General features: G+C 43.2%; 1 protein-coding gene across 1 annotated transcript in view; it reads right to left on the reverse strand.

The window, feature by feature from the left end:
• Positions 1–22428, reverse strand: part of PIWIL1 (piwi like RNA-mediated gene silencing 1) — a 47019-nt gene extending 24591 nt beyond the window's left edge. The window contains exons 1-8 of the mRNA XM_075534424.1: positions 22351–22428; positions 20865–20976; positions 15295–15420; positions 14421–14635; positions 14003–14124; positions 12770–12850; positions 9583–9780; positions 9048–9159 (exon numbers count right to left, since the gene is read on the reverse strand). Coding sequence (XP_075390539.1) covers positions 9048–9159; positions 9583–9780; positions 12770–12850; positions 14003–14124; positions 14421–14635; positions 15295–15420; positions 20865–20976; positions 22351–22428 — 1044 coding nt within the window. The remainder of the gene's footprint in view (positions 1–9047; positions 9160–9582; positions 9781–12769; positions 12851–14002; positions 14125–14420; positions 14636–15294; positions 15421–20864; positions 20977–22350) is intronic.
• Between the last annotated feature and the right edge of the window lie 3180 nt (positions 22429–25608).

Raw genomic sequence — 25608 nt, forward strand, 5'->3', positions numbered from 1 at the left:
GTCAAAGCCCAGGGGATTCTCGTCAGAATGATATCCCTCCAATGCAAAACAGACAGACAGACTTACCAGAGAGCACACAGATTGGAAAAGGCCTGAGGGAGACTCCAAGGAGGTCAAAGTCTGAGATAGGAGGGTTGACTGGGGCCCTGGATCATCATCAGGAGCACTTGCCCCCACCCAGGAAAGCCCTCTGTGTCCAGTCAGCTTGGAGGGAGGTGGCTGGTCTGCGCTAAGTAGGATCTCGCTGGCACCGCCAAATGTAAATGGGCAAGATCAACCACAATACTATATTAATAACTAAAGTCTTCATTAAACAGTTGGACCGAGAGTAGACTAGCCCCTGGAAACCTCTTGATTCAGAACAAAGAAATTCCAAACTTTATACAGTTCAAATTAGGGAGCTGGCTCAAGGAAAGGGATATTCTAGTAGTGGGTAATGGGGTTGGGGGGAACAGCACAGCCGCAGGTGCTGATTCAAAGTCATACAAGATAGTGTACAGTTCTTGCTAGATGGACAGGCAGGGTTTGGAGACATCTGAAAAGAGTCAAGGTCTTGTTGGGAGAGCCAGGAGAGGGAAGAGGAGAAGGAGGGCTAACTGCTAGTAGGAGTTAAAGGCAGTTTGAAATGAGATGGTGTCCCTTATGTTAAGCTAGGTTACTACATTAGACACACATTAATTTGAGTGACAAGTAAGGTAGTATATAGTAAGGGGAAGATCAGCACACGCCAGCAAGGCAGACCCTGGAAGGCAGGCAAGAGTCAGGTCCATAACACATTCCGTCCTGCATGGACAGTAATCACAAACACTTTGGAGACATAGTTACAACGCATAGCTAAATGGGTGCTCTGGCACATGGAGTACAAGCACAGACGCATACAGGTAGATCTTTTGGAGGGCATTTCTACATGCCTATTCGAACGTACTATAAAAATTCTGGGGTACATGGTAGAACAAGCAGGGGGCAAAACTATAAGGTCCTCTTAGCCACAGTCAAATAAATACCTTTAGTGTCTGTCACTGGGCTTAAGTGCCTAGGAGTAGTCTATGGGAGACAATGAGACTGCTGGACAACATGCCCATCAACCAAACAGTGTTCCACACCCGGCTCTGTGGAGTTCAACAGTCACCTAGGATACCAGTGTCCATCTCTTCCTGTGCAGAACAAGTATGAATGAACATCCAAGACTCGAGGACAGAACTAGCCCATTAGCCACAGCCTTCAGAAGCAGACACCAGAACTACATGGTGCCCGGCGACCACTATCATCACCACGGCCACATAGTCAGAGCTGCTCATTTTTTGGTTAACAATTTTATTAGCATTTCATCCATGTCATATAATCCAATAACTCAACCATATCACGAAGAGTTGGTTATCACCATTTTCAATTCTATAACATTTTATTTTTCCTTGTCCTTACTGTTATTCATGTAATTTTTTCTAATTGTGGCAAAAATATGTACAACAAAACACTCTACAATTCCACAACTTCTACATGTATGATTCAGTGTCCCTAATAATACTCTTCATGTTGTACAGGCATTATTGATATCCTTTCCCAGATTATTCCACTACTGTTAACATAATAAACTCAATGGCCGCAAGAAAAAAACTTTTCAAATTGGGTAAAGAGTAGGGCAGCTTGAGTTTCCGACCCCATGCTGAGAAAAGCAAACAATTATTGAAGGCACCACATGGAGAAACTGACATAGAAAACCCCAGAAAAAAGAAAAAGGGCTGTGGATTCTGTTCTACCCAAGCCAGCAGGACACCTGCTGAGGTACTAGCCCCTCTGGATCATACGGGTGACCCAATAGTCACCCCCACACCCAACACCAACCCCCCACCAGCCTGAGGAGAAGCTGAGCAGGAACTTGGCCAGGAGAATACATAGGCCTCTTAGCCCTGGGACTGGGAGGGTCCCCAACTCACTCATTGCATGTTGGCCTGATTTGGGGTCTGCCATGGACTGGCTCTCAGCATCTGGCTGGGTCTCTTGTGGCAGTTTCCCTAGAACATTGGGAGGCCTGACTCCAAGTGGGTACAGAATCAAGAAAGCAAGTATTAGGCAAGAGGAGGAGATGTCAGTTCAGTACTTGAATGAGCATTTCTCTGCACGGCCCAGAACTCAAAGTGCTAACACTTGCCTGTCCTAAAGCCCAGGCCCAAATAGTAATTGGGACACAACACCGACATACGGGTCCCTTGCAGGAGATGGTTTTGGTGAACACTGTTCTAATTAGTCACTTCTTTCCCTCTGTGCATTGGGGTTTGATCAGTATTTGCCAGGTATCCCCTGATGATTTGGGAACCAGCTTCAAAGTCAGGGTTTTGATGGAGGCCATATTTAATTGCTTGTTGACTTTGGCTCCTGCTAAGGGTAGGCTGGTGCCCAACTGCCTGGCCACCCTTGAATGCCCAGGTTCTGGAACAGGTGTGTGAAGACAACTCTGTATTTAGAGTCAAATCATACACAGTAATTTTAACAAGCAATAATGCCATGTTTCAGAAGCAGCAGTCGAGCTGCATACACTCGTGAAAGGGGAAAAGAGCACAGTTATCAACAGCACACAGACATGGGTCTGGAGGAGCTCCTGTAGGAGGACAGGAGGACCGAGTCTCCCAAGAGGGAGATTACAGTGATGGACGCCAGTTACTTTAAGCAACTGGAGAAAAAAAAATAGAAATAGAGAAGGAATACAAGTTGCAATTCAAGAGCTCAGGAAGGTACATTCTGGTGAGATGTAACAATTTCAAACAAATACAAAAAGCAAATACCAAGATATTAGAAGTGAGAAACATTGTGAAATAACAAGATAGCAGGATATAAACAATGGAAATGATTCTGTAATCTTGAAGCTAAATTTCTCTAGTGCAAAATACAATAAGGCAGAATTATAGAAACAACCAAAAAATGGAAGAAAACCTAATATTATTGGATACCATCAAAAGGAACAACATATGCCTGATAAATGTCTTAGAACAGATAGAAGAAATAATAACTATTGAGAAAATAGTTGATGAAATAATAAGGGAGAAATTTCCTAACATCACAACACGACAGAATATAAAATAATTATGCAGGAAGTCCATAGACTTCTGAACAGAATTCCCTAAAAGGAAATCACCACATGTAATAAACTTTCTAGGACTAAAGAAAAGGAAGCGACATGAGAGCAACAGAGCAAAAATAACAACAATATCTAAAGGCCAAACAATCAGGATAAGCTCATAGTTTTCTATTTAAACCATACAGGCAAGAAAGCAATGGAATAATATCCAAAATTCTGAAATACAATCCTATATACAGCACAACTATCCCTCAAATATGAGGGAGAAATAAACATTTACCGATAAGGAACAACGGAAACTAACAAGCACATGACCATCCTTACAGAAAAAATTAAAGGAATTCTATGGGCAAAGAAAACCTATAACCACCACATACAGCAACCTTAAAATATTAGGAAAAATTATGGAGAAAAATATTCTGTATAAGCAATTGTCATAGTGAAGCAAAACTAAATGAATTAAAACAAGAAATCATAGACAACAGTAAGGAGCCTCACAGAGAGATTTTCAACCATTTACAAAATATAACTATGTTGGAATTGGAGAGAATAACCATAAAAAAACAAAAACCTTCCATGGACAAATTAAAACTTCAACATAACAAACCAAATGAAAACCATATAAGCAAGACAAACAGTAAAATAAGAACAGAAACATAATATTGACAAGAAACAAACAGAACACAACACACATACAAAAAATCATGAAAACAGAGCAGAAACACCATAAAAAACTAAACAAAATGACACCAACAATACCATATTTATAAAAACCAATACTGAATTAGTTACAAGAAAAAAGACTAGCACAATGGATATAAAAAAGAACCTTTTAATATGCTGCTTACAAGAAATGCACCTCAGATATAAACAGACTAAAAATCGAAGGATAAAAAAAACTATGCCAAGTCAATAACAGTCAAAGAAAACTGGAGTAGTAATATTAATCTCAGACAAAATAGACATCAAAGTGAATGACACAATGAGAGCAGAAGGTCACTATATAATTATGAAAGATTTAATTGCACAAGAAACCATAACCATGATTAATACCAAATGAAATTGATCACCAAAATAATAAAATTCTTACAGAAATGAAGAGAAATAGCTCATAATATGATCATACTAAGAGACTTCAATCAATACATCACTTTCAGCTAAAGATTGATCAACTAGAAAATCAATAAAGATACAGAAAAATCAAGTAACAATAAATCAACTTCATCTCAAAAGAATCTATATAACGCTACACTCATAAAAAACTCATTTCATTTTCTTTAGTGCCCGTGATAGCTATTTTAGAATATACATTTTGTCAGGAAGCAACAGTAAATTATAAGACATTAAGAGGATACAACAACCCTTTTCAGATCACAATGCTATAAAATTATAAATCAACCATAAACCAATTAACTCCCCTCCCCCAAAAATCAACGACATGGAAATTGAACAGCACTTCACTTAAGAACCACTGGGTAATTGAAGAAATAAAAAACACACAAGATTCTTCAAAACAAATGAAAATGAAAATACAACATACCAAAATCTTTGGGACATGGCAAAAGCAGTACTCAGAAGTGAATTCATAGCAATAAAGGCATACATCAAACAGGCATAGAGAATTAAAAAAAAACTTTTTAACACATCAACTACTACTACTGGAGACTCAAAATATTACCACACAATTATAAAGACCAATGAAAAATATGGACAGGCTTAAGGACCCTCATACAAGGAGGAACACACTAGCAAGCACAATTAAAAATACCCACACTGTAGAGGGGAAAACAAAGAGCGGGGGCTTACTAACAATACCACATTCAGGAACACCGAAAGACTCCATCAACAGAGCCAACCAAGCCTACCCCCAGAGTAGGAAAAATGTTCAGTAATAATACATCAGATAAAGGGCCGACCTCCAAAATCTATAGGAAACTACGGCTTAACAAGAAAAATACAAATAACCAATCAAAAACGGGTACACCACATGAATGGGCAGTTTACCAAAGACAACATCCAGGGGCCAAGAAGCGTAAGAAGAAATACTCGAGTTCCTTAGAAATAAGAGAATATAAATGAAAACAATGAGATACCACCTCATACAAACACTTTTAGCAAAATTCAATAAAACAAAATAAATGCTGAAGAGGATATGGAGAGATCAGAATGCTTTTACATTGTTGGTGGGTCTGTAGAATTGTACAAGCAGTATGGAAATCAGCATGGCATTTCCTTAAACAAATTTAACTACAAGTACCGTACGATCCAGTGATCTCTCTACAGAGTAAATACCCTAAAAAAATTAAAAATGTAACACGGACATATGCATATCGATGCAACAATCAAAAAGTAACCATTAGGCCAGCAGTTCAAACACACCACCTCTGCTCTATAGGAGAAAGACGAGGCTTTCTACTCCCAGAGTTACTGTCTCAGCAACCCACAGGGGCAGTGCTACCTTTCCCTCCAGGGAGGGTAGCTGTGTGTCTGTCCACTAGATGGCAGTGATTTTGTTTTTTAAACACAAAGGCTGTCAATTCTTTTAACATACCCCTACATCAAAAAATACCCAAACCTTCACTTTTGTTAACATCATGAAGCTTTTCCATTATAAACTCCCAACTTTTTTTTCCCCAAAAATAAAGATCTGATTTATTTTTTCTCCATTTCATTAGGAGCTCTTACAGATATTACAACAATCCCTAGTTCAATTAGGTCATCATTGTACAATTGCTGCCACCATTACTTTACTTTCAAAACCTTCTTGCCCTGTTATCAGCACCCTTTTATCCCCTCCTTCTCTCCCCCCTCCCCCCCCCCCCCCGAGGAACCCAGCTCAGTGCATAACCCACGACTCCATCCAGGCTCCTTTTGGTTTCATCTCTAAGCCTATGAGAAGGGTGAGCCTAGGATTACGCACTGTGGAATGATGCTTCCATTGGGCTGCTACCTGCAAAGTCAGCAGTTCAAACTCACCAGCTGCTATTGTCTTGATGGCAGTGGGTTGGGTTTGGTTGTTATATTAATATTAAATATTATTATTTAGTATTCCCTCTCCCCTACTGTTATGGTCTTAGTGTGTTACTTCATTGTTAGACTTGTGTATGTTCATTTGTATAATTAAGATTGTTTGACGCATGAAAACCAAGATAAGAGGAAACCCTTCAGAAATAGTAACAGGAGTAATAATTCCCTGACGGTAAAGAAGGTGGGGCAACTGACAGCAACGATGACTACTATATAACCCCAGTCAGAGGCAATGAATAAAAGAACAGTAATCAAACAGGCAGGCACACTGGATGGTGTAAGGTACGACAAATACATATATAGGATCTTCACCTGTGTAAGAATGGAAATAGGGCGCACATCTCACATCATGTGCAAAAACAAACTCAAGATGCTGAATCTTCTCCAGATGAAGATGTGTCAGAAAATACTGATATAAAACCAGAAATTTTTACAAATAAAAATATCCCACTGCAAAGCTGTGTCCGACATTTTCCTGCTACAGTGATGTTTCCATCTCTCTCTGTGCTCTTTGACGGACACCACCACATGGCAGTTTGGGCATCTTCCAGTGACTCAAATTACATCCCTTTTCAATGTTGAGTTTGAGGAACAAAAACGTCTGCAGGGGAAAAATCAGGACAGTGGAGGGTGCAGTGGGGTGGGGTTTAAGGGTCCCCAAAGACATTCTCACAGGGCAGCCCTCACTGCCCTTCAAGAGCAAGCAGTGCATTGTCACGATCTTAGACAAACATTCCCTTGATGCAATGTTTTTGACCCTTTCTTGCTGATTTTCCATTTTTCTAAACCTTCTTCACATATAAGCCCCTATAATTTCCCTGTGTCCTTTGAGAAAATCTATCAAGATGACCCTTTGAGGATCTCATCCCCCTACTCCCCCTGCCCTCATATTGTCATGACCTTTTGAGTTGACCCCTCTACCCAGCAGTCCCTCAGAGGTTACTGTTTGGATTGGACCTTTTATTTTGAGGACACCCCAACAAGACTAAGACAAGTGAGTCTAAGACAACTGCTGAGTCTACTTGTCCGCAGCTCTCCACAGATGACACAGTCATAGTTTAACATGTTTTGTTTAAAATATGCACGGGTATACATGGACTGGAAACCTCCTGGCCTACCCACATTATCTTTAACCCCCAATCAGCAAAGCAACAAGAGTACTAGGAAGTCTGAAGTGTGCGATGTCGTTCTGAGGGAAACCCAATTGTTAGGGAGGAAGGCCAGTGCAGCACCAAGCAAGACCAGCAGCTGGGGCCCAGTTAGGATCTCTCTGGATGTGTTTAATGTACCTCAGGGGCAATGAAGAAACCACCTGCCAGTTCTGGGTAGCCGATTAGTGTGGTTTGAAGATGAGTCAGAAAGCAGCAGTGATGCCCAGAAAGACACAAGGCAGATGGGTTAGAGAGTCAGAGTCCTGGAGAAGTTACAGCAATGGTTATGTGTTGGGCTGTGATCACCAAGGCCAGCAGCTTGAAACCACCAGCTGCTCCACGGGAGAAAGATGAGGCTTTCTATTCCCATAAAGAGTTGGTCTCAGTAGTTTTACCCCATTTTATAAGGTGGTTATGAGTCAGAATCAACTTAGAGGCAGTGAGATTTTTCCTACTTAGGAAAGGAGTCCTCCTCTCTGATAGTCCTGTAGGGTAAAGGTTGAATTCCGATTTGTATGCTCACTGCAACATCTGAGTGTCTTCTGTCAATCAAGTTATAACCTGCTGACACCTCCTGAATGTCATAAAGCCTGCTTTATGAAGAGTGAGAGACTCTGGGAATTGCTCTCTGCCACTTCACCTTCCTTCCTCCTCTGGGACTTCACTGGGACTGTGTCTGCCTTCAGGGGCGGCCACATGTGGGCCAGTAACCCTGAGAGCTATCGGCACCCTGCCGTGCTGACACGACCTTTGAATCCACGTGACTCTGCTGCTCTCTGCCCAACAACAGTCATTAAGGTAAACAACACCCCTTTCACAGAGCTGCCTGAATTCCCTGAAGAACCTGGTGGGCATCCTTCAGGAGCAGAAAGGTGCAGCAGCATTGTCAAGCCAAAATGATGTGGCTTGTCTTCCTGGTAGCTTGTCACCCCCCTCTTCTCCACCCCCCCACTAACCACACACACAGAGGCATCTGATTTTCCCTCTGGGCAGAGCACATACAAGGACACATTAGACAACCAGCGCCAAGACCACCCAAGGTCACCACAGAGGGACAATAGTCCATTTATCTAGCTTTTTGGAAATACTCTACTTAAAGTGGGAGAAGTGAGGTAACTTTGTACTTCCAGGATAAGCTTTATTATTGTTGGTGGTTTTCCAGAAACGGGGGTCCCTGGACTTCTACTAGTGTATATGGAGTGGAACATGGCCAAGGATGGAGGCGTCATCCGAGTTCCTCTCTGCATACGAAGCAATCTCCTAGTGAGCAGCTGTTCTCAGTGAGATTTGCCTCTGGTAGTCTTTGCAACTGGGTGACTACTGTGCCAAAGCAGAGGGCTGGAAGATGACCCATTGTGAACACCACTGTCAGTGCACCGTGAAGGGTCAGCCCACCTCCAGGACATCTAGGCCAGGAGGTACTTGAGGAGCAAAGGCCCCGGCCAGTGAGCGTGCCAGTGTCCGTGTGTGGGTGGGAACAGTGAGCTGTGGGCTTACTCTGTACCAACTTGTCCTCCGCATGGTTATGTTCAAACACAGCTTGCATTCTACCATGAAAAGGGGCCAGGACAACACAAGTCTCATGATCAAAGCTGAGTGAAATGTGGCATTATGATATTCCAGCAAGTACACTTCCGCTGTAAAGGATGTAATGAAGACAGCTTCATTCCTGTAGTTTTAAAAGGACTGTTTCCAATATGTCACGAGTATTTGCACCCTCAACTGAAGACATTTCTTAAGGCCATCAAGATCTTCAGACATCATATCAGAAAAGATAAAAAACAGAGACTTAATACCTTCCTGTAGTACTCCAAAAAGCTGACTTCAGAGCCATCAGCTTTCTTAAAGGTACTCTTAGGATTCTGGTCCCAATCAATATCGTCTACTCTGTATGTCTTGTTGTTATACCTAAGGGAGGAGTGAGGTTTGGTTTTCGGTTAAAATGCAGATGTAATGGTAATAAAGAGAATTGCGAGACTACATATCACCTCTAAAAATAGGATTTCAAATCCCCTAGTGTGATGTAAGAGGACGGGGAAAAAGACTTTCCTAGAATGTGCTAGATGGACACGGGAAGTAAATTACTAAAGCCAAATAAAAACTAAAAGGAGTCTAAATCCTTAGCTATTTGTCCTTTCCTGGTTAAATGTTTTCAAAACATGGTTCTTGAGAAAGGTGACAAGTATCACATTGTTGCTCCTTTTTCATACTGCTCTCCTTTCCCAATAATCAGCTTTAAAACCCATGTCCCACCTAACCATCCCAGAACCAGCTTCTCCTGTTATCTAGAGCAGGGCAATGACTACTTTTCGCTTCGGAAAGCAGACTCACTTGGTAAGAACAATTAAACCTATCAGTTCTTTAGAGACTTGCTCTTGAAATGTATGCTCTTCGGTCTGATGGTACAAGTTGAACATGAAGTCTAACACCGTCTCACTGCGAAGGACTTTGTGACTGACATCCGTGCAGAGCATGATGTTGTTTTCATACTGAAGGATGGAGGTCGTGAAGCCTGGCCAGATCACCAGCCTGCCAAGGAAAAAGACCACACCCTCCATGAATACCCAGGCAAGTCTTACACAGAGTGGAGTTTCCCACATTTACCAACTGCGTCTACCTTAAAATATTATGGGACAGGAGGGTATTTTAAAAAGTTCATGGAAAAATGGAATATTAAGATTATGGACTTTTTCCAGGTACTTTCTGAAGCCCTCTCTTATTTGTGATTGCATGAATTGATACCAATTTTTATGTTTAATGTGGTTCACATGCAACCTGTACAGGGAAGTTGTTTGAACAAAACAAGGGAGCACTAGGTAGTTTACAATCAGGAAAGGTGTGCATCAGGTTGTATCCTCTCGCCATACTTATTTGATCTGTATGTTAAACAGGACTATGAAGAACAAAGCATGTGGATTGGAGGAAGGCTTATGAACAGCTTGAGCTATGCAGAGGACACAACTTTGCTAGCTAAACGCATAGAGGACTTGAACTTGCTGACCAAGATTAAGGACTACAGCCTTCAAAATATGGCTCACAACTCAATGTAGATAAAAAATAATTATCACAACTGGACCAGTAGACAACATCACAATAAATGGCCAAAAAGATTAAAGTTGCCAATGATTTCATCTTGCTTGGGTCCAGTAAGTGCTCATGGAAGCAGCAGTCAGAAGATCAAATGACACACCTGCAAGGGGTAAATCTGCTGCATGTCCTCTTTTAAAGTGTTGAAAAGCAAGAGTATTACTTTGAGGACTACGGTACGCTTAACCCTAGCCATGGTATTTTCCATTGCTTCCTGTGAACATGAAAGTTGGAGAATGAATAAGGAAGACCAAAGAAGAATTGGTGCATTTGAATTGTGGTGCTGGAGAAGAATACTGAAAGTATCACAGACTGACAAAAGAACCAATACATCTGTCTTGGAAGTATTTCAATCTGAATGCTCCATAGACGCTACCATGGCAATACTTTATCTCATGTACTGCAACATGTTATCAGAAGAGATCAATCCCTGGAAAAGGACATCATGCTTGGCTAAAGGTGAAGGGCAGTGAAAACGAGTAAGACCCAAGGAGCTGCGACAATGAGTTCAAACTTAAGTGACTGTGAGGGTGGCGCAGGACTGGCAGTGTCTCTCCTCTGCATTGCACGTACAGTCTCTACAGTTGGAACTAACTGGATGGCACCCAACAACATGTGGTTCCTGATAAAAATCTGTATTTAAGACCTTCAACCATGAATTCACCTGTTTATAACTACTGCTTTTAATGACTATATATGCATCTGGCTTTAAGAGTCTACACAATGTCTTGGGGGACACAGGACAGGAGAGGTGGGGGGAAAAGGTAGTAGTGTTAACAAACCCAGGGACAAGGGAACGACAACTGATCCAAATCGGTGGTGAGGAGGGTGTAGGAGGCTTGGTAGGGCATGATCAAGGGTAATGTAACTGAGAGGAATTACTGAAACCCAAATGAAGACTGAGCAAGATAGTGGGACAAGAGGAAAGTCAAAGGAAATAGAGGAAAGAGCTAGGTGGCAAAGAGCATTTATAGAGGTCTAAATAAAGGCATGCACATATGCAAATATACTTATATATGAGGATGGGGAAATAGATCTATGTGCATATATTTATAGGTTTAATATTAAGGTAGCAGATGTACATTGGGCCTCCATTCAACTACTCCCTCAATGCAAGAATACTTTCTTCTATTAAATTGGCATTCTATGATGCTCACCTTCCCAACACAACCGCTGAAGACAAAGCGAGTGAATAAGAAAATGTGGTGAAAAAAGCTGATGGTGTCCAGCTATCAAAAGATATAGTGTCTGGGGTCTTAAAGGCTTGAAGGTAAACAAATGGCCATCTAGCTCAGAAGCAACAAAGCCCTCATAGAAGAAGTACACCAGTCTGTGCGATCACTAGGTGTCGAAGGGATCAGGTATCCTCAGAACAAAAAATCATATCATTGTGAATGAGGGGTGGAGTGTGGAGTGGAGATCCACAGCCCATCTGTAGGCCCCTTACAGAAGGGTCTCCGGGAAGAGATGAGCCAGTCAGGGTGCAGTGTAGCAATGAAGAAACATACAACTTTCCTCTAGTTTTTAAATGCTTCCCCCAACCCCACCCCCAACTATCATAATCCCAATTCTACCTTACAAATCTGGCTAGACTAGAGGATGTACACTGGTACATATAGGAACTGGAAACACAGGGAATCCAGGGCAGATGATCCCTTCAGGACCAGTGGTGTGAGGGACAATACTGGGAGGGTCAAAGGAGGGTGGGTTGGAAAGGGGGAACCGAATATAAGGATTTACATGTGACCTCCTTCCTGGGGGACGGACAACAGAAAAGTGGCTGAAGGGAGATGTCAGACAGGGCAAGATATGACAAAATAATAACTTACAAATTATCAAGGGTTCATGATGGAGGGAGAGCGGCGAGGGAGGGGTAAAAGCGAGCTGATGCCAGGGGCTTAGGTGGACAACAAATGTTTTGAGAATGATGAGGGCAATGAATGTACAGATGTGTTTGACACAATTGATGTATGTATGGATTGTGATAAGGGTTGTATGAGCCCCTAATAAAATGATTTTTAAAAAAAGAGTCTACACAATGGGCTGAATCTTGAGGCAGTGGCCAATCTAACAAAGTATTCACAGTCACTGCAGTAAACTACGTGGAGGAACTTGTGATACAGCAGAGTCACTTTTAAAATAATCACTAAGAGATTTCGATGTATTTTATGATCTGAGAACAAAAGACAAGCTTCATGATGGCTGATGTATGCTTCCCCAGTGATTGATATGTATCATGTGGGATGCTGTCCTTTTTAATCCAAATCAACACAGTGTACCCTTATTATTCAAGCCAAATTAAAGATTCACTTACTGTGATGGGCCCCATTTAAGAGTCTTATTGGCAAGTTTGATCATTTCAAAATGGAGTATCATATTCAAAGTCTAAGATTAAGCCCCAGGAGAAAGAAATCATTCCCTTCATACAAACCTATGATTTGGAATATCAATCGGATCACTTGGGTTATAATAATTCCGTCCAATTTGCTGCAGATTCATGATCTTCAGAAGCCTAGAAGTTGAAAGGTCAGCATAGTTAGAAATGGAGGGATAATGGTGAGTACAGCACTAATACTACCCTCAGATGGCGTGGTGCTGTGAGCAGAGGTCAGCAAACTGGAACCAACGACTAGGTCAGTCACAAATTACACAAAATTTAAGTTTTGGGGTTCATCAGCATAGTTTTATCGAAACACACCATGAGCAAACATTTACATGCTGTCTAAGGCTGCTTTCAGGTTATATTTGCAACACAAGCACTTTCAAGAGAGACCGTCTGGTCTGTAAAACCTAGAGCATGTGCTATTGGTACTTTATCGGACAATTCTGTCAACTTATTTAGAGAACTCAACTACTAATTACGCTAGTTCAAACAAACCAAACAAAAATAAAATTGACCTTTTAATCACATCAGACCAAAGACAATCCTAGGACACAGCAGAGGGCTCCATGGGGCTTGCTAGGTGGGCCTACTTATGGAAGCAGGTTGCCTCTCAGTTAGCAGCCAAGCACTTCAACCACAGCACCATCAGGACACCTAAGTCGAGCAAGTGTATGCCAAAAAGAATTGTCTTATCATTAAGGGCAGAGAGCTTATGACCACTTTAAAAAGGCCGGTCGTACATCCATCCCTCTCCTGACAATTACCAATGGGCCAGTGCCGGCTTCATCCCAGACCTCTTCTGTCCCGGGGAAAAGCCTATGTAAGATGCTGAGGGTGGGAATGTAAGAAATCCCTACTGAGGGTAAATGATCAAGTGAAAGAGGTGTGTGCCTGTGACAGAACACACACACACACACACACACACACACCACCACCACCACCACCACCACCACCACCCTCAATTCTTTACATCCTGTCTCTCCTCACCAGGTTGGCGGGTGCAGGGGGGTTGGGAGAAGCGACAGAGCAAATATAAAGTTAATAACAAAGCAAAAGTACTTCTGAGAGCTAGCGACGACATCAATGAAGGCGTTAAAGACATGACGCTTGCTTACAGCAAAAGATCAGTTGTTTTAACAGTAAATCAAACCTTAAAAGTTATAATTTAGTCATTTGATGATAATTGTGGAATTATTCCTAAGTGACACACATCTAGAGGACAGTTCTTTCCACTTTTCTGTATGTTTGAAAATAATCCTCATGGTAAGAAGCACCTCATACCTCCTGAAAATGATGTTGTAGAACTGCAAGCAGGTTGGGGATGTTGGGGGCAGCTCGTTTGTTAAGGTGATCGTTATCTTCACATGCTCCCCGTTCCTGGTCTGACTGAACACTTCTGTAACCTGAGGTGGGAGGGTGGAAACCAAATTTTTGATTGTTAAAAGCAAAGCGAACCCAGTAACATTATGCCTGGTTAAAATGGTGCCATTTTTAATACAGAAACATTTCAAATGGGCTCAAGAGTGGACACATTTCCGCCGGCAAGTTCATCGCATTACCTAGTGGGTTGGAGAATGATCTGATAATACCCAAAGTGTCCTGTGGGTTGATGACGACTTCTGTCAGTTAGAAGTCGCTAAAGCTACTTTATATTGTGGCACTTCCCCTCCTCCCTGCCCTTGTAGACGTTTGAAATAACCTTGTGCTGTAGTCTTTTAGGTAAAAACAATATTGTTCCATCAAAAGCATGACACCTTCCAATCAGATCTTCATGCTGGAAAAGCAGAGCAGAGCGGAGTCTCCTAGCTTCCATCAGTGGGTTATAGTCAATGTGATACTGGTACAGGGCCCACTGGGGACGGGATGTCAGTCGGAAATGGTTGGTGCTCAGCCTTACGATAGAGCCCGAGGTGCCTGTGGAAGCAAGTCAAACCTGTCAACAGAATGGATAATCGACATTTCCCTGCAGCCCTTTCCTGACAGACAATGCAGACAGTCTGCAGAGCAGAGACTCAGTAGCTGACAATGGAGAACTCTCAGACATCCAACTCTGGGGCAGCCATCCTACAGCATCTGTCAAGAAACCAGTCATTCCCAGAGCATTTCCAAGGCCGTCCACTAGGACAGGAGACAGCTTCATCCTACTTCCAACAGAGTAGCTCGTAGGTATGAACAGCTGACGCTTTGAACAGCAGCCCGGCACCTAACCCACTAGGACTCCCATCACTCCATTTAAGTGAGCACTTAAAGCAGCACACAAAGAGATTCCAATCCCCCATCACACCAAGCAATTTAACAAAAATCAAATAAATATCTTTGCCAAATAAATATGGCAAAATTTGACAGAAACAACAATGGCCTCTGTACATGATCTCAGGGCCGGTGAAGGATCTCCAACCACCTCATCAGAGCCAGCAGGGACAGAAGAAATCAGGAAAGGTGGCAACACCTTGACTATCTACCTGCAGGTTTTCCTCCCAGTGGCTTGACATCTGAGCACACAGGCAAAGAGCAATACCTTGGTGCACTGGAACCACACTCCCAGAACATCACAGACTAGAGAATACACTCACCTGTTTTTGACTCCTTCACATGGTCAAGGTTCTGTCTCGTGTTCACTCCAAGGTCGTGAAAGTCTCTGCGACGCCCACCTCTCTCTGCCAAGGACAATTCTTGAAACCCAGCAGATATCTGGAGTTCTGAATATGAACCAGGAAACAAAGATAGATCAGTTCCCACAGGGCCGCTCTGCAGAGCCCAGAGACTACTGAAGTACCACAGACAATGAGTAACAAGGCCATCAAATGGCCTCAGGTATCTTCAGGCCAAGAAAGCAGGCTTCTCTAATACTCCCTTCTCTCACCGAACCTTCCATGTCTCCATCCACAACACACCCAGTGCTCTCTGATCAGACACGTTCCCACCCTATTCACTGCCAGCTCAGGAACCTCAAAAAACAGAAACCAGTTTGTCATACTGTGGTGGCATTTCAAACACCAGCAGGGTCACCCAAAGTGAACAGGTTTCAGCACAGCTTACAGACTAAGAACAGACTAGGAAGAAGGAGTAGCAATTTTTAGGAATTAGCCACTAAAAATCCTTATAACTAATGGTGCAAAAAAGGTTCAGATCCTGAAAACCTCATGTTTAGACTATTTCTCACTGCAGTGTCAGAAGAGCCCATTGAGAAGGCACTCAATGATGACTGAGGAAGAGCTGCCTTTTCAAAGTCGAGTGGACCATAATGTGATTATGGGGCCTTCGACTGCTGATGGGTATGACTCAAATGAGAACAGCCCAAAGCATCTATCAATAACTAACTCTTTCTGCAAAAGACCTCTTTAAAGTGTTGAAAAGCAGTGTTTCTTTGAGGTCTCAGGTGCTATAGTATTTTCTTGGCTTTTAAACAGAGAAATTTATTGTCTCACAGTTAAGGAAGCTAGAAATTCAACCTGAGGGATTGGGCTGTAGTAGATGACCTTCTCTCACTCTCAGCTCTGGATGGAGGTCCTGGTCTCCTTAACTTCTGCATCCTGGTGCCTGCATCCTCTGCTTAATTCTTGAATCTTTTTAAAAATCATTTTATTGGGGGCTGATACAGCTCTTATCACAATCAATACATCCACCTATTGTGTCAAGTACATTTGTTGCCCTCATCATTTTCAAAACATTTTCCTTCTACTTGAGCCCTTGAGATCAGCTCATTATTTTCCCCTTCCTTACCCACTCACCCAACCTCCCTCATGAACCCTTGATAATTTATAAATTACTTTTTCACGTCTTACACTGACTGATGTCTCCCTTCACCCACTTTTCTGTTGTCTGTCTCCCAGGGAGGGGGTTATATGTAGATCATTGTGATGTTCCCCTTTTCTCCCCTCACCTTCCCCTTACCCTACTGCCATCACTATTCTCATTATTGGTTCTGAAGGGTTTATCTGTCCTGAATTCCCTGTGGTTCCAGCTCCTATCTGTATGTGTACATGCTCTGGTCTAGCTAGATTTATAAGGTAGAATTGGGATCATGATGGAGGGAGGAAGCATTAAAGAACTAGAGGAAAGTTCTATGTTTCATTGGTGCTATACTGCACCCTGACTGGCTCATCTATTCCTTGTGACCCTTCTTTAAGGGGATGTTCAATTGTCTACATATGGGCTTCACCTTATATGCCTATGAATATTGGACACTGAGTAAGGAAGGCAGAAGAATGAAAGCTTTTGAATTATGGTTCGGGTGGAGAATATTTAAAGTACCACAGAATGCCAGAACAAAAAAAAAATCTGAAGAGGCACAACCAAGGATGGCAAGACTTCATCTCGTATACTCTGGACACATGATCAGAAGAGACCAGTTCCTGGGGAAGGTCACCATACTGGGTACATTAGAAGAGGAAGATCTTCCGTGAGACGGACTGACACAGAAGCTGTAACAATGGGCTCAAACATAACCATTTTGAGGATGTCACAAGTGCAGAAAATTTTTGATTCTGTTGTACATGGAGTCATTAACCAACTTGATGACACTGAACATCACCACCTCCTCTGATATGCAGCTCTGAGTGTGATCTTCCCTTGAAGGACCAGGACAACTAAACCATGACTCAGAACTCAGGAACATGCATTGACTGGAAAGCCATCTTTGTCTTCTGTTACTGGATAACAATAAAGAGTCAGTCCTGGTGGCTGTATTTTCCACAATTTGCCATCAAACATTTATATAAAGTTTAACTTGGTAACCTGGATTTAAGATGTAACCCAACCCAATACCATCTCATCCATTCCAACTCTAGTGACCCTATCAGACAGTGCAGGACTGCCCTATAGCGTGTTGGAGTTAACAGATTTTTCCAGAACTAGACTGCCTCATCTTTCTCCTGCTGAGCAGATTGAGGGGTAGAACTACTCATCTTTCCATTGACAGCCTAATACTTAACCCACTGCGTCACCAGTCTTCACTATTTGACATGCTTAAAGCCAAAACTAACAAGCTCACAGCCATCAAATCAACGGACACAGTGACTCCATGGGACAGTGATGAGCTGCCCCTGTGGGTTTCTGCAACTGTAACTCTAGGAGGGGGAGGTGGAGAAAGCCAAGGCTTTCTCCCCACTTACAAGCCAGTACTGCTGAAAGACAAGGACAACGCACTAATTGATGACGACCAAACACTACCGCTTTCAGTATACTTGATATCCTTATATCTCAACATCAAGACAAACTAAATCCAAACAAGTGGACCAATGAGTAACATCATGATCAATGGAGAAAAGCACAAAGTTATTAGGGAATTCATTTTACTTGGATCCACAACCAACTCCCAAGGAAGCAGCAGCCAAGAGATCAAACCATACATTGCATTGGGTAAATCTGCTGCAAAAGATCCCTTTTAAAATGTTAATGAGCAAAAATGTCACTTTGAAGACTAAAGTGTGCCTGCCCTCACAGGCATGCAAAGGCCATACAATGAATAAGGAAGAATGGAGAACTGGTAGAATATTTTAATTATTGGGTGGGGGGCAGAGAATATTAAATATACCAGGGTCTGCCAGATTAACAGGTGTATGGGTCTTAAAGGAAATACTGCCTAAATACTCCTCTGCAGCAAGGACAGGAGACTTTGTTCTATCTACTATGATGGTCATCAGGAGGGGCTAGTCCCTGGAGAAGGACACCAGGATTCATAAAATGAAAAAGAGGAAGATCCTCAACGTGATGGTTTGACATAATGGCTTCAACAATGAGCTCACCTGTGGCAACAACTGTGAGGATGGGGCAGGCCTGAGCAGTGTTTTAATTTTATATGGGATCATTGTGATGGTACCCACAATAGACAGAAGATGAGTCTGTGCACATACTGTCATGATTCTTTCACAAGGCTTAGGTCCGACCCTCATATACCATGAAGGTGTCCATGACATTCTGTCCCTGCTAACTACTACTGAAATGTGGGAGAGATGATGCACTCATGTTTAGTTCCAAAGCTGTGGCTACAGCCACCTAAATAACTCATTCAATTTGCACAAAGCATCCCATTAAGACTCTTAGATCATGACAGAGAAAGAGTACAACTTTCATGGTTTAATGTTAAAATTCTAGCTGTGCTGGAGACTGCTAGCTGCCTCCCCAAAGGCCAATCTCATTTTGTTTCAGAGAGAGAATACACTAAAATTCATTTTTGGGAGCAATGCACCTAATAGAAAAATTTCCACTTTGCCTGAAGTTCTGTTGGGCTAGGACTTAAGCAGAGGTTCATCGGCGAGGCTTCTAGGAAAGTTACTTAGAAGAAGAGTTCAGCATCTGGCTTACGAGGGTTACCCCCCAAAAACAAAACAAAACCTAGAATTGAGGAGAGCTTTTGTAGTATGCATTTTCCCCGCTAGTTGAGCATTAAGCAACTCACTCTGAGTTAGTGAACCCAGTGGCATTGCCTGGGAAAGGTCTCTGTGGTCAGTGAATTTTTTCGTAAAAGCAGTTTCACTTGAACTTTGTTTTTTTTGTGATGGCTGATTTAAGAGACCACTGTGTGGTTATGAAATTGTTTCCTGCTTGGGAAAAATGCCGCAGAAACTTGTGATGCTGAACACAGCTCACCAGGACAGCACTATGGGAAACACTCAAAGCGTGTGAGGGGTTTTCTCATTTCAAAAAAGGTGAAATGTTGATTGATGACAATCTTCGTTCTGGACTTCCATCAACTTTCCGAATGAATGAAAATGTCCACTTGAGTGCATTTGGAGCTTGTTCCACCAGGTCAGACTGTTAATCATGTTTTCTATTTAGAGCAGTGGTTCTCAACCTTCCTAATGCCGCAAGCCTGTAACGCAGTTTCTCATGTTGTGTTGACCCAACCATAAAATTTTTTTTCATTGCTACTTCATAACTATAATTTTGCTAATGTTATGAATTGGGAGACCCCTGTGAAAGGGTCATTCGACCCCCCAAATGGGTTGCGACCCACAGGTTGCGAACTATGGATTTAGAGGTTCTAGAAAGATTGTGTGTGAGACAAAAAAGGCCTGATTTGTGGCAGGTAGAGGGCTGGGTCTTGCCACCACGACAATGCACCTACTCAGGCAGCCATCTCAGTGTACCAGTTTTGGGCAAAAAACAGCATGCCTTTCTTGCCCCATGCACCTGACTCACCTGACCTTGCTCTGTGTGACTTTTTATTTCCTCAAATTAAGAGGGACATGAAAGGACAGCAATTTGACAGTGTAGAAGAGGTGAAGAAAAAAAACCAAGGGAGGTGCTGTCAGCCATCTAAACAGATGAGTTTGAAAAATGTTTCCACGAATAGTAGAATAGCAGATTTGACCAATGTATTAAGTATAACGGAGAGTACTTTGAACGTGATAAGGTTGTTTTGTTTAAAAAAAACAAAAACAACAACCTGCTTTTTGGAGTGTACTCCCTCAATGTCTCACATGTTCAAGCCCCTTGCCTGAAAATCTTTCCTCAACTCTGGCTATGATGGCAGGAACCCAAGCAGCCCTTTTGAAGCAGAGGTAATCTCAGTGAGGAAACTCACAGACTAGCCCAAAGAATGGTTCTTATGAACAGAAACATCAAAACCAACCCAGAATAGAATGGTGGGTACCTTGAGCTTCACACAGAGAGAGGCTTCTTAAAGACAATATTTTTTTCACTTATCAAGCTACTTATCCTTTGCCTCAATTTCTTCACCTGAAAAACTGGTGATAAACATTACAGGCATGCCATGAATTTAGCATAAATATACAACTTTGGGACTGATTGTAACAGTAATCCCTCTGTCATCATCTATAGGAATAAAACCCTCTGGTGTTTCACTCAGTAACAGGTTATGGGCTGAGAGTGACCCTGCCACACTGGAAAGGGCTACTGGAGACCACCTGTCTTGGGGGCTCTTGGTGTCAATTTGGACACATGGTGATCCTATAATTATAGGGCAGTAGAACCACCCCAGGGGGTCTCCTAGGCTATTATCTTTACAGGAGCACATCACCAAAGAGAGGAGTTCAAATTGCCACACCTAGAGTCTGTGATCAAGTGCTAACCATTTCAACACCAGGACTCTTCCCTTTGTGATAGGAGTTTGTATGCAACTTATGATCTCATGCTTAGCACCACACCCAAGCATAAGGTCTTTTTACTCCCCCTTCACCTTCTGACTTGGCTGTTGCTCCTACTGGTCCTCGCTGGCGTCCACGGCCAACTAATTCCCCCTCTGATGGTGGCTGTTGAGGTCTAGGCTGGATATAGCCAGGTTGCTGACTCTAGTTATTTGCAAAATGAAGAAAAACATTCATGTGAGTGAAGGGAAAGGCAGTAAACAGTAAAGGGGAGGTCGGTCAGGACTGCATGACCAAGGCAAAGGAGGGTACTGGGAGGTGCGCCAGTGTCAAGGGCAACAACAGTACATGTAAGATGCACAGCTCTGCAGTAACAACAATTTATGAGTGGGTTCATAGGTAGCCATAGAAGCTGAATAGGTGTGAGGTGCCATATCAAAATACATTCATAGATCTACATATCTATGTCCAACATTATCAAAGTAAATAGTAGAGAACATAGCCAGAAAGACTGAAAATTTCTTAGCCATCGGCAAACACCTAGAGGGAATGAGTCAGTGGGCTTTAGGGTTTAAAACCAATCTCAAGGGACAGCTAGACCAATTGGCATAACAGCTCATAAAGATATTGCTGCACAGCCTCCCTTGACGAGTAACATCTGGTATTTTGAAAGCTCAAGAGTTGATCTAAGATACAACTACTGCTTTCCTCTCATTTGGAGCAAAGAAGATTTGAAGACAATCAAAGGCTAAAGAAAGCAATTAGTTCCAAGGACCACTGGATCATGTGAACCACAGCCTGAAACCAGAACTAAATGGTGCCAGGTTACCACTACCAACTGCTCTGTTTGGGATAACAATAAAAGGTTCTGGATAGTAATAAAAATGCAGAAAATTAAAAATCATTTTTAAACGACCAATCTTACTAGTCTGATAGAAATTGGTGAATGCACTAAGACTATGGTCTTTAATAGACACCCTTCAAACCTGGAACTGAATCCACCCTGGAAATCACCTTCCAGCCAAAACGATAGCTTAAAAAGTGAACAACTATCAAGGAGGAACATCCTCCTCAGTACAACCGACCAGGAGACCAAAAGGGCAGCATTTGCCCCAGGAGGAGGCCTGGAAACAGAGAAGCCAGGAAGGAAGGGAGAAGTGCTATTCCATTGAGGGATTGCAACCAATGTCAATTAACAAAATGCGCATACATTGTTGAATGGGGAAAATTTTATTCAGGAAACTTTCACCCTAACCACCCTAAAATGCTCCCCCAAAAGGACCGCATTTATTTTTTTACATGAGGTCACAGGGTAAATAATCTTAAACAAATTTAAGGTATGATCTAAAGTAGTGCTGAAATGCTTTATTCTTATAAAGACATTTCCTCAAGAGAAGAGTCGGCAATGGAGTCAAGATTTTTGACAAGCTTCTCATCAGGCTTTAGAACATGAATGTCACTGCTCCGTTTTTGAATCTTTATCATAGCACATGGCTAATTTCTTTTGACCAGCTTAAAGAAGAAAGGCCCAACAATGGCTGTGGTTTGTCCCAACAGACAAAGTCATAAAGCACTTACTGCAGCAGCGCCCACATGCTGTGCCAGCTCCTGCCCTCGGGCCCTCCCTCTTGCTCTGGCTCTGGCTCGCCCAGTCATGGTTTTCCTGGAAAGTAAAAATTGTGAAGACAGTTTTCAGTACACACTGTTCCATTTAACCACTCCCGCAATTACTTTAAACTTACATACAATTCCAAAATAACCCCTAGGGCAACACATTTTTCTCATTGCTCTAAACCTCCCCGCACTTCCTTAAACGCTCCTACACTCAGCAGGTGTTCTAAGTGTAGACCAGGCACTAAGTGGTAGGGCTAAAGGGTAAAATGTCTGGAAAATGTATCTGAATAGAAGCTTTACTTTTCCAAGATGGACATAGCGTAAACAGCTCTAGGAGGGTGAACCCAGATGTTAGGAGTGTTTGTTTTTTGTGTTTTGCTACATTTTGTATGTAGCTATTAAACTGGGCATTTAAGTCAGATATCCTAGGCCTTTAAGGAACTCAGACATGTGCATACTCTATCCTTCCTGGATCTCCCCCACAGTGCTCTAGGTAGCTTAACCTTAACATCAAAACAAAGCCTTTCCAACTGCCTCTTTCCTCTCCAATAATTTCCTTTCTGATTAATGGTATCATCTACTGTCTCTAAAGCACCTGGCTAGTCATTTATCTTCAAGCAAGTCCTTAATGTAGTGTATTGTATCCGTGGGCCAGGCTGTCATAGATACTGTTGTGAATTGACAGTGCCCTTCTTCTTCCCTCTCCCATGCAGTGGAAACCAGTATCGTCCAATATCTTGTGTACGGGTCTTGGAGCTAGCGTGCCTAACTCAAGTTCTTCACACTTTACAAAGGACATTGAGCAAGCTACATGTGAACTTGAGGGATACCGTCACTTTTAACATGTGAACTTGTGTGGAAGGGTAATTGTGAGGATAAAATGCCAATCCATATAAGGCACTACATTAATAAAAAACACGCACACAATCACCATTCAACAAATAACCCTAGTAGGAAAAAAAAGGTATAAAAAACTAAAATTGTTAAAAGATGTAATGAGCAAGTAGGGGCCTTGGTGGCATAGTGATAAGGATAAGGTCAGCAGTTTGAAACCACCAGCTACTGAGAGAGAGCCTTTCTACTCCTGTGACGGGTAGGTCTCAGAAACCAGCATGGGCAGCTCTACTCTGTTCTATGGGGTCACTATGAGTTGGCATCGCCTAGATGGCATTGAGTTATAATGAGCAAACAGACCAAAGCAAGCAGCCATAGAGAAGACAGGTGGCAGGAGCCCTCTGGACCAGTGGGAAGCACTGGGGCCTGAATACTAGAGTCTGGCTTGATGGTGGGACTGGGAGGAGTCCAGCATGACTGTCTTGTAAGGAGGATACCTGATGAACTGAGGAAGTCAAGGATCTGACAATTCAGGCCTTACAGATGTCAGTAAGGGCCCTGGAGTTAACAGTCCATGCAATGAGAAGCCCCTGCAGACTTTTAATCGGGAGCAAACATGGTATCACTTGATTACCCTGCCTTTAAATTGGGTTCTTTTATGACTTTCAATAGCTTCCAAAACATATGCTTTCTGAAAGATAACTCTAATGATTCTAAAGACTTATCTAAAGATAAGTCAAATGATATTCTCTAAATTTCCAAGTCCTCTTGTCCCTGTTTTGCAAATGAAAGCAACTATGACCATATCATTTAAGAGGCCTTTCCAAAGTAAAGTACACCAGTGAGCTCACTGAGCTTCCAGAATATTGCAAGTAATATTCAATTTCATGTTAAAAGGCTTTCCATGTTTTACAATCCAAACATGCAGACTTCAATATTGGACAATACTGGACCTAGCTGTGGATGTGTAGTTCTCTTAGATGCAATGCACAAGATCAAATGTAGAGATTTCTGCTCTCAAATCCAGTAAACCTTACTATGACCCTTTACCAAGCACAATCAAAAATAGAGCACACACCATAGAATAGTCTTTGCCTCAAGTGCTGCGCCTCCCTTCTTAGCGGGAAGTCACAAGACCAAATGCCATCTCGCTCACATTTTTCCTTCCTTTCAAACAGTGTTGGTTCCACCTGTCAAGACTTCGATCTCCACACTGCATGGTCATTGTTTTGGTTTTTTTCCTTGCACACACTGTCAGGCTAGCTCTTAGCACCTAACCCCGCGTTCAGCACCCCCACCAGAACTCTCCCAAACAACACACACAAAAACTGCACTGCTATCTCCAATGGGTACCACTGAGCAGAAAAATGGCTCATCTCCAAGCCTGGTCTCTGAACTGGTAGCTGCAGCACAGCCCACCGGGGAAGGTCCCACGCCCACCCTCCACCCCCAGGACCCGCGTTGATGATGCCGGAAGTTTCAGAACCCCTGTAGTTCACGAGGACCCACACCGGTGGCGCTGGGCTTAATTGTCGGGTCCCAACGCACCTGCCGCTTGGGAGAAAGATGTGGCAGTCTGCTCCGGCACGGATTCCAGCCTCAGAAACCCTCGGGGGCAGCTCGGTTCTGTCCTACAGGGTCGCTGTGAGTCAGGATCGACTGGAGGGCACCTTACCACCGCAGCCCAAAGCACGGCGGGAAGCCGCGCTCCCAGGAACCACACCTGGAAGACGAGGAGTTGCATTTACACCCAGGCGGTCTCCATCTTTGTAGCCCACGCCCAACCAGCAGCGTGCGCGCACACCGAGGTCCCTGACTGCTGCTGTGGCAGGTTCGACCCTTCCTGCAGCTGCCCTAGCCCCTCGGGGACGCCACGCCCCAGGGCCTGTCCCCCACACCAAACACCCTCCTCTGTGCCTTGGAGGTTGCCCACTGCCCCCGAACCCCACTTTCCTCTATGGCGGCTCCAGCCCCCCACCCTGCCTAGCCCCTCAGCTTCAAGAGTACAACGCAAGAATGGCGCAGCTGTCTGCGCCCCGAAAGCTTAGTCTCGGGTACCTCCAGAAGAGGTCCTCCATTGCCGGCCGCCGTGGAGGCACCTGGGGGACGCAGCTGTTCTAATCCCTCCACCTCTGGGGCTGAGATGGCGATGAGGCCTGACAGAACGAGTCAACCGGCTGTCCGGCCGCCCTGCTCACCTGGATTGACCCCCTAAGAACGCCACCGCCATAGCGTCCTGCATTCCCAAAGGGCTGGGACTTTTGAGGAACACAAAATGGGGGTCATGGGTAGCTCCCTCCCCACTGGACCCGCACCCCGACGGCCGCAGCCTCACCAGAGGCAGCCACTGGGGCAAACTTCCGACGCTGTCGAGGGAAACACGGTTCC

This window comes from Tenrec ecaudatus, chromosome 16 (assembly GCF_050624435.1).
Source record: "Tenrec ecaudatus isolate mTenEca1 chromosome 16, mTenEca1.hap1, whole genome shotgun sequence".
In the NCBI taxonomy this organism is placed as follows: Eukaryota; Metazoa; Chordata; class Mammalia; order Afrosoricida; family Tenrecidae; genus Tenrec; species Tenrec ecaudatus.